At 46.0% G+C, this 17,330-nt stretch overlaps 1 protein-coding gene across 1 annotated transcript; it reads right to left on the bottom strand.

The window, feature by feature from the left end:
• Positions 1-15,549: 15,549 nt before the first annotated feature.
• On the bottom strand, positions 15,550-16,820 carry LOC113200624 (uncharacterized). The gene has a single exon (XM_026414115.2). It carries the CDS (start codon positions 16,818-16,820, stop codon positions 15,858-15,860), a length of 963 nt encoding a protein of 320 aa, XP_026269900.2. The 3' UTR covers positions 15,550-15,857.
• Between the last annotated feature and the right edge of the window lie 510 nt (positions 16,821-17,330).

Raw genomic sequence — 17,330 nt, 5'->3', positions numbered from 1 at the left:
CCTGCTTCAATCCCCAGGACCAGGAAACTAAAAGTAGTTTAGATGGGTTATTTTACCTCATCATTTCGATTCGCCTGGCATCATCTCGTTTTTGAAAGAATGCAGGCGAGGCCCAGGAGGAGAAGGATCCTGTCCCAGCTCGCTGGTTGCTGTCTGAGGTGGGCAGGGGTGGCTTTCCCACCACAATGAGGGCTTCACCATTCGGTAGCAAACAAGGATGAAGTTCAGGGAGTGGCCACTTGGGGGCAGTGGAGGCCAACGAAAGGAAAAGCAACTTGTGCCCCAGCCCAGGTTTAGATCTGTTTTTAGGATTTGGCTAGTAGTCCTGGTCTTGGACCAGAGGCCTGGGTCTGACGCCACTCCTCTCATTCTCTGGCTGTGAGATCTGGGGGAAGTGTGCCCTACTGCTGTTCCCTCCCGGACCTCTGTCCTCTGAGAAGGTGTTGGAGGACAGAGGAGGCCACACACCGAGGAATGAGCAGGAAGCAGGCTTATTAGCTGCAGCAGTCCAGAGGGGCTTTCACCTCAATCAATTTGTTCCTCTGAACCCCAAGTACAGAAATGTTTAGAACTTTAAACCGAGAATATGGGGAGAAGGAGCTCAGAAGCTCACAATCTGCAGAAGTCCACAGAATATTAGTTTTTTTCTACTGTTCTGGGCAATCAACCCAGGCCTGAATACAAAAGCAATCCAAGGACACCCTGTGAAAATCAGTCCTTGGTGAAGGGAAATCACCCCCTCCCCCAGCTGGTTTCCAAGGAACCTAATTTGCACCATTTACTATTAACTTTTTATTGTAAAGGATTTCCTGAGGATATAACTGCTTTTCTTTGACATGTACACACCCCTGTGTAGGCTCCCCAGCCTAGGCTACAGGCCTCATTAAAGGAGCCTGTGCTCCCCAACTGCACTCTGCTTTTGTAAACACACATCCCACCTGAAAACGCTTACAAACAATCAGAGATCATTTTAGACTAGAAAATTCATGACACCAGAGGGCCCATCAGTATGGTGGAGAAACAAGCAAGAAGTGCTCAGAATCTGGAGTGCTGCTCTCCTCCAGGCCGGCGGCCATATTGAGTTACTGTAAGACAGAGCAACCGGAAATAGAAAGCCTAACCACTTTTGAACTCTTTTGCAGAAATTCTTGCTGATAGTCCAAGAGCAGTTATGGTGAGGGTCTCTGGAGGAGCTTAATTAACATTTTCTCTGGAAGAGGGGGTGCCACTAAAAGGGGACTCACAGGGTGGAGTGGGTCAGGGCTTAAAGCGGCCAAGGGTGTGACAGCAACTCACTGCAGTGCAGGGGTGCAATGAACTGTGTGAGCAGGGCTGAAGAGTGGCTCATGTAGATGAGTAGAACCTGGCCAGCGAGGAACAGAACAACGGGTAGCCAGCAAGGGCACCAGCCAAAGGGCCCAGGGCAGATTTGACCACGCCCCCGCAAAGCTATGCCCCGGCATGGCATCCTCTTTCACTTGCTGATGTAAGGTGCTGAGATGGAACCCAGGGCTCACACCCTGGGAAAGTGCACCACCAACACTCAGCTCAGTCCTTGCCCAGTTCCTAAGAGTCAGTTTCAAATCCAGAACCTGATTGAAGAGGCCACAACTGCAGAAGGAGGGATCCTGACTGCAACCCCAAGGCTGCAGAAGACCCAGGGTCTTGTGAGCTTGGAGGACTAGACGCAGAGGCTCTGGACACTTTATTACTCATGCATCCTCCGCTGCAGTGAGCTTGGACAAAGTGCAGGACCCCCAGTGCACCCGAGTGGGAACACTCAGAACAGGGCGTGTGCCCGTTGCACAGGGGCAGCTCTCCTGGTGTTAGAGGACCGCCCCTTACTGCTTGATCCCCACCCACGTCTGGAGACAAGCAAGTGGCCAGCTCCTCTCTCCTTGCCTCCTGGTCCTGTGCTTTGAGGTCCTCCTTATCTCGCCCCCAGGGGCAGCGGCTTTGTAGGCGCTGACGTGACCCCACACTAACACCACCTGTGTCCCTCCTGCCTCTCCCCAGGAAGCTCTGCTCACTCCCGTGGGTAACTGGGCTCTGAGAAAATGAAAATGCCCAAATACATTGAGCCTGGGTGGACACCAACTCCTACTTGACACTGATAACCTGAGACCAAAATGTGTCATGGTCCCTGCTTCTCTAGAGCATCTAGGGGCGGAGAGTGTGAGACCAAGTTCTGTCCAGAGCAGGTCCCCTGAGTCTGGTGCCTACCCAGTGGCCATTCCTCAGTTCCCCAATGTGCTTTCGGAGTAGAGACTCTTGACAGTGGGCCTAATATCTACGGTTGTTGTATTACAGCCACTTTAATCAGTATGTGGTGGCATCTCCAGGTGTTTTCAGTTTGCTTTTCCAAATCTATTTTGTCTATATATTAAGTGAGTCATTTTTGATTCTTGCCTTATGACTGATTTTTTTTTTTTTGCTAGTAGGCATTGTACCCAAGGATGCTCTACCACTGAGCTACTTCCCCAGCCCTTTTTATTTTTATTTTGGGACAGGGTCTCACTAAGTTGCAGAGGCTGGCTTTGAACTTGTGATCCTCCTGCCTCAGCCTTCCAAGTTTCTAGGACTATGGGTGTGTCCAGTGTGCCCAGTGTGAATTTTTAAATATATTTTGGATATGAGTCCTTATCACACGTGTGTTGCCCAAGCAATTTCTCCCCATCTGTGGCTTTTTGCTTTTCTTAATCATGTCTTTCATAGAAAAGAGGTTTTTAATTTTGATAAAGTTCAATTTTTATGATCTTCAATTTTTAAGATCATTATTTTGGTATCCTAAGAATTCTTGCCTAATCCCAGATCGTGAAAAGATTTTTCTTTTATGTTTTCTTTTAAATATCTTATAGTTTGACTTTATACATTTGTAACTATAATTATATTTGTTTTACCACTAATTCTATTACATTATCCAAGTATTATGCAATTGTATTTTTTAATTGCATTTAAATTCACTCAACAGCTGCATGTGGTGGCTGTGCCTGAAATTCCAGTGGATCAGGAGGCTGAGACAGGAGGATACAGTTCAAATCCAGCTGCATCAACTTTGGGAGGCCCTAAGCAACTTAGTAAGGCTCTGTATCAAAATGAAAAATAGAAAGTGCTGGGGATGTGGCTCAGTGGTTAATCACCTCTGGTTTCAATCCCTGATATATAAAAAAAAAATTCATGCAGTGTACACTTAGCCATTTTGAAGTGAACTATTTTGTGGTGTTTGGTGCACTCACCTGTGTCCAGATGTTTTTGTCACCCTGTACCAGTCACACTATGTCTGTCCTTCCCTGAGCCACACCAGCCAGCAGCTTGATTGGTGTGTGGATTTACCTTGCCAAATGCTGCACACCCACAGAATCATGCAGGCACACCCTGTGTCCCTCCACCCTGAGTGTGTCCCAGGATCTTACACACTGCAGCCTGCATCCAGATTTTCTTCCTTTTTAGGGCTGAGTGTCCTATTGTACATGGGATGTAGATAATTATAATTGCTTACCAATGCTTTGAACTTCAAGCCTGCCTGCTTGAAGCTTTCTCACAGAAAATCCCTTTGATGATGAAACCTGTGTAACCAACATGCTGAGCTACCTCTGGGTCATGTCTCCCATCAGAGGATGCTGCCTCACAGGGTCCCAGCTTTGTCTCTATAAGTATGTGTTGACTTTCTTAATAACCCATCCTCCCTCGCTGGTTTTCAAGGGTCACCTATGCAGGTTGTGGCAGCAAAATATAAGCAAATAAATAGATAAAACAAACATAAAGGCCTGCTGCTGAAGCTCAGTGGTAGAAGGCTCTCCTCGCCTGGGTATGGCCCTGGCTGTGCCCCAATCCCATACACAAGTATCTATCATGGGTGCAAATGCAGGTCACACATATAAGCCACTGCCTGCCACAGCCTGTCCTACCCACTCAGAACATCCAACCTCACAAAGCAGTGTTAATTGTCTTCTGTTTCTGTGCTGGGGATGGATGCTAAGTGCACTCGACCACTAAGGGTCTCCCCAGCCCTCAAAGTGCTGAATATCTCATGCAGGGTGCTGAACCCTGTCCTGAAAGCAAGCACTCCAGTGGTTATATGGGGACTTTGCAAGGTCACAATCCCAGAAAACAAATGTCAGGGACCAGCTACCTGGTGACCTTTTTGAGAGTTTCAGGCTGTTGGGGATTAACCCGGGGCTCTCAACACTGAGCACAAACTCTGCACACAGCCTGGGTTGAGGTCTTACCAGGCCAGATGTTTCTGATGGTGCCCAGAAGTCACTTCCTGACTTCAACACAGTGTGCCACCTAGAGAATGAGCGCTCCAGAGAGAGCTCTCCACATCAGGACATCCTGCCTCTTGAATACAGAGGCATTTAACCACATCCCATCCTTTAAAACTTTTTTTTTTAAAATTTAGAGACAAGGTCTTGCTAGGTAGCTTAGAGCCCCAGTAAGCTGCTGAAATCGAAGTCATGGTCTTCCTGCCACAGCCTCCAGAGCCCCTGGGATCACAGGCGGGTGCCACCACACCCAGCTCATGTAAAAAACAAAAATAGAAAAACAAAAGTCCTCCCTTTCGTTCACCTTTATCCCCTTGTATGTTACTCCAAACAGCACAGGAACCTCAGGCACCCCTTCCCATTACCTGCCACTCCACACTGGCCCTCTTCCCTCCAGCCCCCGGCAGCCTCCCCTGCTCTGGTCTCTACAGTTCTGTGTGTTGGGAGCTCTTCCTGTCAATGACATGAGGCACTGGCTGTCTTCCTTACTGACTTCTTTCCCTTGGCAAAATGTGTTTGCAGTTTACCCTGCAGCAGTGCTGGATGTCCTTGCCCAATAATTCTCCATTGCAAGGACCTACAGTGTCTCATCTGCCCAGTCTTCAGCTGATGGGGACTTGACCTACGCTACTCTTTGTGGATTCCATGACTTCCAAGGACCAAAACTGGCCTCCCATTTTGGGCTTCCACTTGGTCATAGTCCATTTCTGACTGTCCATCCCTAACATGGTGTGTCTGTGTGTGTGTAAGCTATAACCTCATGATGTACTTCTCAGCTCACCCTTTCCTGCATGCTGTGCTGTGAGATTCCTCTAAAATTCATGTTTTGAAATTTAATACCTTATGGTGGGATTGGAAGTGGGACCTCTGGGAAGTAGAGCAACATGAGTGAATTAGTGCCCTAATTCATTAGGAAATTAGGGAGGTGGCACAGACCCCTTTCCTGTGCCCTGTCACCCCTCAGAGGCAGAGAACAACCCTCAATAGATCCTGGCCGAGCCAGCACCTTGAACTTGGACGTTCCATCCTCCAGAACTGTGAGAAAAGCTATGCACTGCTGTTTTAAATTACCCAGTCTCCGGTGTTTTCTTCTAGCTGCACAAGGGAATCCAGTCAAGTCACCAGTGATGCTGGGCACAGTGAGCACATCTCTAATCCCAACAGCTCATACAAACGAGGCAGGAAGATTCCAAGTTGAAGGGCAGCGTCAGCAACTTATCAGGGCCCTAAGCAACTAAGCCAGCCCCTGTCACAAAAAAACAAAAAGAGCTGGAAATTTGGCTCAGTGGTTAAGTGCCCCTGGGTTCAAAAACAACAAAAAACAAAAAAGCAAAACAAACAAACCCCCAAAATGCCCAGCGAGAATGCCTCCCTCTTGCCACAAGTTTCCGAGTCACAACCCCTCTGTAAAGGCCACCAGCCCCTGTTCTTCCCCTCCCCGAGCCTTGGCCAGACTCTTTCAGGTGACTTTGTGTAGCCACCTGGAACCTCCGCCTCCTTCTGATGGCACCTGTGAGGGCAATATGCATATTAGTGTGATTTTGTTTTTTTAACAATTTTCTTAGCACTGTACTTAATGTTAAATTGTGATGAGACAGGGGCTGGGGATGTGGCTCAAGCGGTAGCGGGCTCGCCTGGCATGCGTGCGGCCCGGGTTCGATCCTCAGCACCACATACAAAGATGTTGTGTCCACCAATAACTAAAAAATAAATAAATAAATAAATATTTTTTAAAAAAATTGTGATGAGACAGAAATCTTGACTCTAGTGACTCCACTTTGTGAAACAGCTGTGCCAACTAGAAAGGTCACAACTGGGATAAGTTGTTTCCCCTTTGTTGTGGAGACTATCAGGAACATGAACTGTCTACCTAAGCTGTTTCTGGAACTGGGCTTTTCTGATTGGCTAAGCTTCCCGCCATCTGACTGCAATCTCTACTTCTGTGACTTGGCTTGCTCGCATTGGCCAAACCCCCTAATGTCCCTTTTGTGTTTTTTTTTTTTTGGCTTAAATATGAGGCCAAACTGAAGGGGATTTCCACTCTGACCATCTTGCTTTTAAAGCGAGAGTAGAGTGTCTGCTGCTGGCCAGCAATGAAGGCTTAATTGGAATGGCAATGTGTGTTCTGAGAATTATTTGAGAGTCTTGGTGTCAGTGTAACAATAACATTAAGGAGCAAACTACATTTAAGGGAGAACAGCTCTGCATTTTAGGAATTATTTGAGAAGGATATGGTATGGATAAATGAAACAAATCTCATAAGGAAGGAGCCAGGAAACCAGGGTGATCTTAAACATGATTACTTCATATTAAATCATAAAAATGTTGTTCACATTATTCAGAAGGTTTTCCTTTTTCCCCATTTATTTATTTGGTACCAGGAATTGAACTCAGAGGCACTTGACCACTGAGCCACATCCCCAGCCCCATTTTGTATTTTACTCAGAGACAGGGTCTCAAGGAGTTGCTTAGTGCCTTGCTTTTTCTTGAAGAGGCACCCCCTTCTCCACAGAAAAGTCTTAACTGGGCTTCTCCAGAAATCTTCACCATGGCTGATTTTAGGACTGTCAGCAAAAGAGTCTCTGCAAAAGAGTTCAATGTAGATAATCTTCCTATTTTCATGTTGTCCTGTTTTACTTGGCCACTGGCGGGGAAGATACCGGCACTCCAGGTACTGGACACCCGCTTACCACTTTTTCACAAACATGTATAAAGTATAGTAGTTTGTAGAAATGTGCAAACAAGGCCTCTGGCCTTGAGCTGGGCTTCACAGAAATGTCTATATTTTTAAGATAAATTACCAACTGGGCTCCATGGTAACAACTGGCAGGGAGAGGAAAGAAAGGGGAGAAGAAGCTCTCCCCTTCTCAGGTGTTGTCCTTGAAGAGTTGACTTGCCCAAAACAGTGAAAGAAAAAGCTGCTTTATGTGGACTTCTGCAGATTGGGAACTGCTGAGCCCCTCCCCTTACATGCTGGGTATGAAACTCTGAAACTACATGAATTTGGGGTTCAGGGTATTGATTGATTATAGCAAAAGCTGTGCCCTCTGGACCTGGCTGCAGCCAAAGAAAACTGTTTCCTGCTATCTTCGGTGCCTCGCCTCATCTGTCCCTACAACAATTTGAGGCTGGCTTTGTACTTAAAATCCTCCTGCCTCAGCCTCCCCAAGCCACTGGGATTACAGGCATGCGCCACCATGCCCAGCTTTTTTGTTTGTTCTTAATCAAAGTAATATATGCATATAGTTTTTAAACTCTGACGATGGCTAAAAGTGCATAATACAATCACTGATCTGCTTCTTTCTTTCCTGTTTCCTCCCCTACTCCACTCCCCAGAGGCAGCCACAAGAGTCCTTTTACATCTTTTAATTTATCTGCATCTCTGTTTTCAAACGCCCACATTCTGCCCCCTCCTCACAGCAGGTCTTATTGCTGTTCATTCATTAGTCACTGGCGCACCATGGCAGGAGAGGGTCTGGCAATCTTCCTGCTGCCCCCTCCAGCACGGGTGACCCCGGGGCTTCACCTCTGAGCTGCTCCCCAGCCCTGTGTTTGGCTCCAAGAGCACCAGCTGGGTTGCAGGGCTGACCTGGCCCAACTGTCCATGCCCGGGCCTAGATGGAGTCTCTTAAACCCAATGTTCCGCCCACGCCCACCCCTGCAGCGGGCCACCTTCTTGGTGAAATCCCCCCTCCGTCTCTATGACTGTGCAGGGACACTGCTAGCCTGGGGCAGGTGGGCGTCTGGAAGGACACTTGCCTTGCTTCCCCACTCTCCTGTCTTCCTTGGGGGTCTCTGCCACAATGCCCGGGTCCAGAGCCGCACCAGCGCCCCTCCAGGCTTTTCTGCATTAGAAAGCCTCCTGCCCTGGCTCCCCACGATGTCATCCGCAGCTCCTGGGCCTGCCCTTCAAGTGGCCGGTCTATGGCGGTGACCTCGGTAGCTGGGAAAGGACAAGAACTCGTTCGCTGATTTCTTGGTCTTACTGTTCAAGTCCAAGTCCATGTCCTGTTCCCTGTGGCTTCATGATGGCCCCGAGAGGTGAGGGACGAGCTCCTAATTGAACAGCAGGGTCCCTGGCTGGTGCAGCTCGCTGTGGGCGCCTGCCAAGCACAGCTGGGCGGGTCAGGCCCCCCAGTGCATGGGCGGGGTCCTCAGAATTTGGCCAGCCATCTCCATTGCCCCCGCCCTTTCCCATTGCTGTCACTTTTCATTATTAAATGAAAATTACATATAAATTACAGCTTCCCCAAGGATTTCTTCTGCTCAGCTACCCTGAATTGGCCATCCTCCCTCCTGACTAACATGACTGTTAAAGTGGTCTATGGTACAGCTCTTCGACCTCAGGGCACACAATGGAGCCACTTGATGATCCTCAAGTCTTAGCGTCCATTGTAGTCCCCAAGGCACATCTGAGCCTCAAATGAGCTGATGCGCAGGCCATGGAGGATATTTTCAGCAGCCGAGGGGCTACTTCCACTGAGACCCACCTCTGGGCCTCCCAGGTATTAATCAGGGATGGTCCTCCTTTATTCAGACTCCAAGTCACCTCACCCTTATGGGCTGCAGTTGTCTGCTCTGCACAGCAGAGATAAAACCTACTCACCTTCCCAGTCCCATACTGTGCTTGTTAGTTCCTGGGGAGTCCTGCCAGCCTCCTAGGCCTCCCACAGAGGGATTACAGGTGACAGTGCCATGTCACAGACCTCCCCATGCAGAGAGGGTTAAGTTTGCTAATGGCCTCACTAAGTTGCTGAGGTTGGCTTTGAACCCATGACCCTCCTGCCTTAGCCTTGTGAGCTACTGGGATTACAGGTGTGCATCACCACCACTGACCATGTGCTGTCTTTAACAAAGTAATTTACACTGAGATTTCATTTCACTCCAGTCAAAATGGCAATCATCAGGATTACAAGTATCAACAAATGTTGATGAGAATTTTGGGTAAAAGGTGCACTTATACATTGCTGGAGGAATTGCAAAGCGATATAACCACTCCAGAAAGCAGCATGGAGATTCCTCAGAAAACACGGAATAGAACCACAATTTGACCCAGTTTTCCTATTCCCAAAGGACTTGGAATCAGCATGACATTATGATGCAGCCACATCAATATTTATAACAGCCCAATTCAGAATAGCTAAGGTATGAGACCAACCTAGCTGCCATTCCATAGATGAATGGATAAGGAAAATGTGGTACAAATACAGATGAAATATTACTCAGCCATAAAGAAGAATAAAATTATGGCATTTGCCAGTAAATTGATGAAATTGGAGACTATCATTCTAAATGAAATAAGCCAACAAAACAAGAGAACCAACAAAGGCCAAATATTCTCTCTGATGTGGGGATATGACTCACAATAGGCTGTGGGGAGGGAGGATGGAGGTTCACCAGATTGGACAGGAGGAGTAGGTGGAAGGGAATAGGAAAGATGGTAGAATGAATTGAACACAACTTTCCTATGTTCTTAAAAAAAACAAATGAACCTCAAACTAAAAGTTTTTTTAGTTGTTAGTAGACCTTTATTTTATTCATTTATTTATAAGTGATGCTGAGAATTGAACCTGAGGCAAGAGCTCTACCACTGACCCACAGCCCACCCCTCCCATGTTCTTATAGAATAAAGAAACAGTGCACACCATGTACAACCACAAGAATGGGAAGTGAAACTTCACATACGTATGTCAAAAGGCATTTGACTCTCATTTAAAACTAAAAAGAACAAATAAAAACTTTTCAAAAAGTGAGTTGCCTGCAGCCTTGCCCAGTTTAAGTAAGACACATCACGTTCCTCAGCTGCAACATGTTATCTCTGGAAGAAACGCAGGACCACAAGGCTCCTATCTGCCATAAGAACACAAGTGAGCTGGGGACGGGAGTGATACTTTCACAGACCAGATTCCAGAACCTGAGGAGACAGGTTAATTCCCCCTAACTAAAAGATCTGTAAGAACAAGTTCCAGTTAGAACCAATAAGTGTGGGCCAAAATGACCTGGGTCTTTAGTGCAACTGAAAAAAAAAAAATTTCCATTGGAACTTGAAAGTGTGATGCAATCCCGATGTCAGTCAGAAATCAAGAGGTGGAGCTGGGTAGGACTCTTATCACCTGAGTGGGAGGTAGATGAACTTGAAGAGATAAGTCTATGAAGTAGACATAATATGCTGTGTCCCCCCAAACATGCTTCCTTTAGAGATACCCAAGACACTCTGACACTGCTGTCTAAACTCAATAGGATACTACATTCCTGCACAGTGGGCCTGTTATGTTATAGCAAGTCTCTCATGGCCAAAGAATGCACCTCCACAGACTTCTTACCATCAATAAGAACCCCTTAACTTGAAAGGGGACTTTGCCACCTATATAATGACCAAAGAGTTGAAGATAAGTTAACAAGGTAATTAAAAGAAAAGCCCACTGACCACAAAATCTGTCAAAACAATGAGTTCTAATTAGAACTGGTCAGCGCGGGCCAACATGACCAAGCATTGCATCAGATCTTTAGCAGATCATTTTAATTTTTTCATAAGTTTTTGTTACAGTAAAATCTGACTCCCCAGATGGATTTTGCCTGAGTACCTCTGGACAAGACCATTTGCAGGAGGAACTTGCAACCCTCATGTAATCCTTCTGTAAGCTAAGACTTAGGAGGGACTGTGAGAATCCCCATGAGAACTCAGGAAGCCTGGGGGGCCAAGGCGGATGAGAGTGATGTCTCCCTTCCCCTCCCCGCCTCCTGATACTGACTGGCTTTCTAATGAACTTTGCCACACTTCACCTACATTTCACAACTCATCTGAAATACTCTTCTTCAAGATTACAACAGCCTGCCAAAACACAACCCCAAACCTCAGGACTACAACCAGCAACAATGCCAGCCCTGTTTTTTAATTTTGAGGTAGTGTCTTGCTAAGATGTTGAGACTGGCCTCAAGGGTTTCTTCTTAGTCAGCCTCCCACATACTTGGGCTTAGAGGCATGTGCCACCAAACCTGGTCCCTTGTCTTTTTAAAAATTTAACCCAAGTTGCTGGTTATCGACCCCCAAAATATAAAAAACACATAATTCCAGTGTAAAACATGAATCTTGCTAAATGAGGTAACATAATGGGATACTTGAGAAAGGGAGGGACAAAGAAAGAAAGACTCTTGAGACCACTTCCTGGGACCCACATGTAGCACAGAGAAAGAAACATCAATTCAGAAGACATGGGAACCTGGTATGCAAGGCAGAACAGAATTTGAGCACTTATCAGAGACATGGGCAGATTTATTTAGGATACATAGTCACAGAATGCAGGACACCTCCAAGGGAGATACAGCAAACCACTGGGTAGTGTTATTTATAGAGGGACATTAGGTGAGGGCTGGACTAGAGGTGGAATCAGAATTGTGATTTCACACATTTTTCTAGGCTTGCTCATTGTCCAGGTATCATATTAGTATTTTGGGAGCACAGATAGTGGCATCAAAAGAATCCTGGTTTTCTTAGAAGTTGCTTGTTTTTAATGTCAAAACTTCATGGGCATTTCCTGTATTCTAGTGGCTTATGGTCCTTGTACTTTTGAGACTTAATCTTCCTTGTGTCCCAAATTCCTATTTCAGCCAGACACAGCACACAGTTTCTCATTGGCCCCAAGAGTTGCTAGAATAATCATCAAATTATCACTTGGTTAGTAAAGCAGGCCAGGTGAGAACTAGGCTTCCATTTCCATGGGTTTCCTGTGGACCGCAACTGCCAGCTGTCCCCAAGCTGATCACTGGCAGGCACTTGCAAACTTACCTTCCTGTATCCTCCCTTGAGACCACTTCCTACAATACTCACCCAGCAGCCACCCCAGGCACATGGACTCTGAGGTCGGGTCCTACAGCCCCTGTGCCCACTTGAGTAAATGGATGCTCCCCCTCCCTAGCATAGGGGCAGGCTCCAGGACTCAGGTCATTCTTCGAGAGGTAGGTGGCGCTGCTGTTGGACTAGGCCAGCCTCTGCTGCCCGTGATGGGCATTAACTGTACACATCCTGGGTTGCTCCCTTTGCTGCAGCCCAGCAGGGGCACAGGGATTGCGGTAATTCAGTGTCACCCAGAACGGTGGCAGAGGTGAAGGTGCGTCCTTTATATTTTCATTTTTTTCCTACATGCAAAGGCTGTTTCAAGCCATTTGTAGAAGCAGCTGCTCCAACCTTAGCACCTTCTTTCTGGCCTGTCCCCTAGGGGTTATTAATCCCCCTTGTTTCCACCTTCACTGAGAGAAAACATGGCTTTCAGAATGTGACTTTTTGGGGGCATAATTGCCTACTCCTCTGGCCCTAGATGTCTCATTGGATGGACAGCTGATAAGAACTCAGCCAAGGGGAAGGGGTGATGTTAGCATTGGTTAAATGGGCATCTGCAGACAGAAGTTATATATGCCGAAGGAATTTTTGCAGCTGAGAAAATAGCAGTGGTTTTTACTTTTGCAATGTTGGCAGATGGGAGTGGCTGTCCCTGCAAACATTTGGCATGTGACCACCCTCAGCTGGCTTCCTACTCACTCAGGTGGAAGGCAAGCATCAGGGGTGGCTGTGCTGTAAGAATACCTATGGCGACAGAGGAAGGCATTTTTGGAGGTTCCCTTCCATGACCCTAGTATGTTCTCCCTTGAGAGACCTCCAGGCAAGATATGGCACTTACTAAAACAATAGCAAAGTTTATGAAAAGGGATAGAAAAGCCAGGCCCAGTGGCACACATTTTGATCCCAGTCGCTTGGGAGGATGAGGCAGAGGGATCACAAGTTCAAAGTGAGCCTCAGCAACACAGGAAGGCCTGAAGCAACTCAGCAAGACTTTGACCCAAAACACAATATAAAACAGGGTGGGCCTGTAGCTCAGTGGGGAAGCACCATAGGGATCAATACCTAGAACCAAAATGAATAAAGAAAGATATGAAAAAGGGCATAGAGGACACTCTCAAGCAAGGTAGTAGGTCCTCTCAGAGAGGATCATGCACTACACTGCCTTGTAGTTTAATTGTGAGACCCAGTGAAATTTATGAAAAGTCCTATTTTTAACTGCTCATTTGGGGTTACTCATGAAAATCAACCTATCTAAAAAACCTAGATACCATTTTAAGTCATCTTTTTCCTACCAAAGAAAAACCTTAAAAGTGATGGACACTGCTTTTAAAAACATCTGTGCATGGAAGTAAAATTCTTGCCTTGGTGACAGGACCCCCACTATTTCCAGCACTTATGGCAGGGACCAGCCAATTGGGGGCTTTGCCCCAGCCCAGCATCACACCATAACGTGTCTGTAGAGCAATGGCAGTGCAATGGTCCATGGGACTCAGTGCAATGGTCAGTGAACCAAGCACTGGTGCCCACCAGGGCTTCTCCTTTCTTGAAGGACGATGGCTGTCCACTCACATTTATCAGCAGGGTGTGCTGTTTGCTCAGGTGCACACTGCATCTACCCTAGAATCTTTTGGTGCACACTGCACCTGCTCTAGGATCTTTTGGAGCACAATGCACCTGCCCTAGGATCTTTTGGAGCTCATGGGATAAGGGACCAGTGCACAAAGCACTCCTTTGTCCCAAATATGCCCCCACTTTGGTGGGGTGAGTGTCTGAGTTACATTCATCTGATCATACACCAGGGAACAGCTGCATGCAAAGAAGGCACCACTGCATTCACCCTACAGAGCAGTTATTTTCCAAGTGCCATCAGGCTTCTTTACCACCTGGAACTGTTGTGCTACCAATCACTGTCTCAAGGAGGGATGGGAGTGATAAAGGATAGACACTCCATCTCCCCTGGACTAAAAACTGTTAGCATCACTGCAGCCATGTTCCTTTTCCCCACCCCCACTTTATGAATACTGTTCTTATTCCCAAGAAATAGAAAGTAGCCTGAGACAAAACCTACCAGCTTGGAGACATGCTGGTCTCTTCCTGAGGGATAGGAGACAACTTACCTGCCCCCGAGATGGGGACGTACCGGTTTCCCTGTTCCCGCTTTGCTATGTCAGTCAAGACTAAACCTGCCCCTAGCACATAGCCATGATTCTAGCCTATAAAAGGTAGCATCCAAGGGGGAGTTGTGGCTGCTGTCCCTCTCTGTGGGACTTCTTATCTCATGTGTGTGTGTGTAATTGGTCCTGCACCAGTTTTCTTTCTCAAACAACGAGGTGCACCCCAGGTCGCCATGGACTTAAAGCTCATGCTCCCAGGGAGTGATTTCTTTTCCCTCTTGAGTTCCTTCTGGGATCTGCTAAAGACCACATCTGCAAATCAGTGGGGACAGAAAGCTCCTCGGAGCCCTTTGCAGAAGGCTAAGGCTAAGAGGTGGGCCTGGTGGGGAATCTGTTTTAGTTCTACAGGTGAACCAAGAAAACACAGCCCTCTGTGTTCAGTTTTCATGGTGTTTAGTTCAGTGCCAGCTTAGGTCTGACACTATTTTATGTATTAAGGTATATGCCAAGTATTTTCTAGTCCCCTTCTTCTCCTCCTTTTTGTCCTTTGAGGCTAGAGAAAGGTGTTTAAATTTTTTGTTTTCTAATGCCAGACTTTAGAACCTGGGCCCTCCTCGTGTTTTTTTTTTTTTTTCCCCTCCTGGCCTTGAACTCACCATCCTCCTTACCTAAGCCTTCCAAGTTGCTGGGATTACAGGCATGTGCCACCATGTCTGGCTCGTCATGTGCTTTTATTGGCTCAAAGAGAACCACTATCCACATTCCAATTATCCAGCTTCAATATTAGACTTGGGAAGGTTCTGTACCTGCTGGAAATCTGTCAGAGAATGGTAGTATCTTGTCCTAAAGAAAATTATTCTGCAGGGTTTAAGGCCAAAAGAATTCTTTTCTTTGGCAAATAACCAGCATCAGTAGTAGAAGTAAAAATTGTGAATGTAAGCTAAAACTGTTCTCTTCTTGGTGACTGTAGTGTTGTGTTCTTTTTTTCCTGTGCTGATGAAGGTTTCCAAGTCTCAGCTGAGGTTGCATCGGGTCCCACAGTTCACAAGTTTTCCTGAACACAAGGAAGGCACAGCTGCAGAAAGTTCCTCAGGTAGAAAAGAAACTGCATAAAAATAAGAGTTTCCTTGTGCTGTGGACAATTCCAGCTCTTGTTCTGTTTAATCCAGAGATGGTGAGACTGGGTTTGGCCACAAAAAAAAGTATAAACAGGAAATACTTACCAGACTCTTGAAGCCCGCCATTTTTCCTACTTCATTAGGGAAGCAGTAGATATAGGTGAACTCTCAACCTGGTGTATCAACTTGTTGTGGATGATAAATGAGCAGGGAGGTGACAGGAACACACTCTTCAAGGGCACACAGAATCATGCAGGATGGCTAGGGAGATGCATAATTTTCTGCCTTCATCAAAAGGACATAAATTTCCAAAGAAGAAAAATATACAGACACTGGAAAAGGGAAAGAGATGGAAAGGAGTTAAAAAGGTAAAAAAAGAGACTAAGAAAACTTGACAAAAAGAAAGTTAGATGGACAGGAAGAAAGAAATTTAAAAAAAGACAAAAAAAAATCTCTCCTCAGTTCCAGTTAGTATTCCTACAAAGCTGCACAACATTGGAAGGTGGTCGAGTGGGGTTAGCTGCTATGGAAGCGTGTTGCAATCCAGTTCTCTAGGTCCTCGTAGCATGTTCAGAAAAGACAGCAGGTGTTCTGGGATGCCATCACTGGGACTTTCCTTCTCTCCAGAGTGAATTCTCTTGTGTCGAGTAAGGTGTGCCTTTCGAGTAAAACCTTTGCCACACTCTTCACATTTGTAGGGCTTCTCTCCTGTATGAATTCTCTGGTGTTCAGTAAGGTACCCTCTTTGGGTAAAATGTTTGCCACATTCGTGACATTTATAGGGTTTCTCTCCAGTATGAAGCCTCAGGTGCTGAGTAAGGTGTGATCTTCGATTAAACCCTTTGCCACACTCTTCACATTTGTAGGGCTTTTCTCCAGTATGAATTCTCTGGTGTTTATTAAGATTTGAGCTTTGATTGAAATCTTTTCCACATTCTTCACATTTATAGGGCTTCTCTCCAGTATGAATTCTCTGGTGTTGAGTAAGGTATGCTTTTCGATTTAGACTTTTGCCACATTCTTCACATTTGTGGGACTTCTCTCCTGTATGAATCCTTTTGTGTTGAGTAAGGGTTGAAAAATTCTTAAAAACTTTGTCACATTCTTTACATTTGTAGGCTTCCTTACTGCTATGCAATCTCAGGTGTTTAGAAAAGTTTGAGCATTTTTTAAAGGATTTGCCACATTCTTCACATTTGTAGGGTTTCTCTCCACTATGAGTTCTGCGGTGCTTAACAGGGGGAGGTCCTCGATTAAAAGTTTTGCCACATTCTTTGAATTTGTAGTGTTGATCACTGCTATGGTACCTATGGTGTTTAGAAAGGGGTGAGCAACTCCATGCTTGGTCACATTCCTTAAATTTGGGGGGCTCCCTTCCAGGAGGAGCTCCACTGTATTGAGGAAGGCTAGCAGCTGGGTTAGAAGCTCTCTCACATGCCTCACATTTGCAAGGCGCCTCTTGGCCCTGAGTACTTGGATGGGTCATCAGCTTTGAGCACTGAGGAAAGACATTCCCACATTCGTCACCTCTGTAAGGGTTCTGTGCACAATGAGCACACTGATGTTCTCTCATATTGCAACCAGAGCCAGAGTTCTCCTGTGTTTTGCTACATTCATAATTGTTTTCTCCAACATAAGTACGCTGGTTGCTTAGGGTAGAGACCTGGCTGAAGGTGTTGCTTGTTTCATTACATGTGTTACACACTTTCCAGTAATCTATATCTGAATTTTGATTTAGCAGTATGGAGTACATAGGGGCCTTCCCACAATCATTAAAAGTGTATGTTTGGGAACAAGAAAGAATTCTTTGTTCATCACAGAATAATGGATAATTTGTAAAGAAACTTTCAAAATGATCACTTTTAGAAACTTGTCCTTCAGTTATGCATTGAATACTTTTCTGAGGCACTAAATGTTCTTCAGGTGTGTTGACAGTAAAATTTTCATTAGGTGCAGTCACTACAAATTGGTCTTGTCCATCATAATATGATTTCTG

The sequence above is a fragment of the Urocitellus parryii genome, chromosome 12 (genome assembly GCF_045843805.1).
Source record: "Urocitellus parryii isolate mUroPar1 chromosome 12, mUroPar1.hap1, whole genome shotgun sequence".
Lineage (NCBI taxonomy): Eukaryota > Metazoa > Chordata > Mammalia > Rodentia > Sciuridae > Urocitellus > Urocitellus parryii.
The sequence above is the reverse complement of the archived record's forward strand: the minus strand, read 5'-3'. Positions and strand labels throughout refer to the sequence as shown.

Bases quoted from the DNA above. Each gene is read 5' to 3' on its own strand.
- LOC113200624 (XM_026414115.2), bottom strand. From the start codon at position 16,820: ATGACCCATCCAAGTACTCAGGGCCAAGAGGCGCCTTGCAAATGTGAG.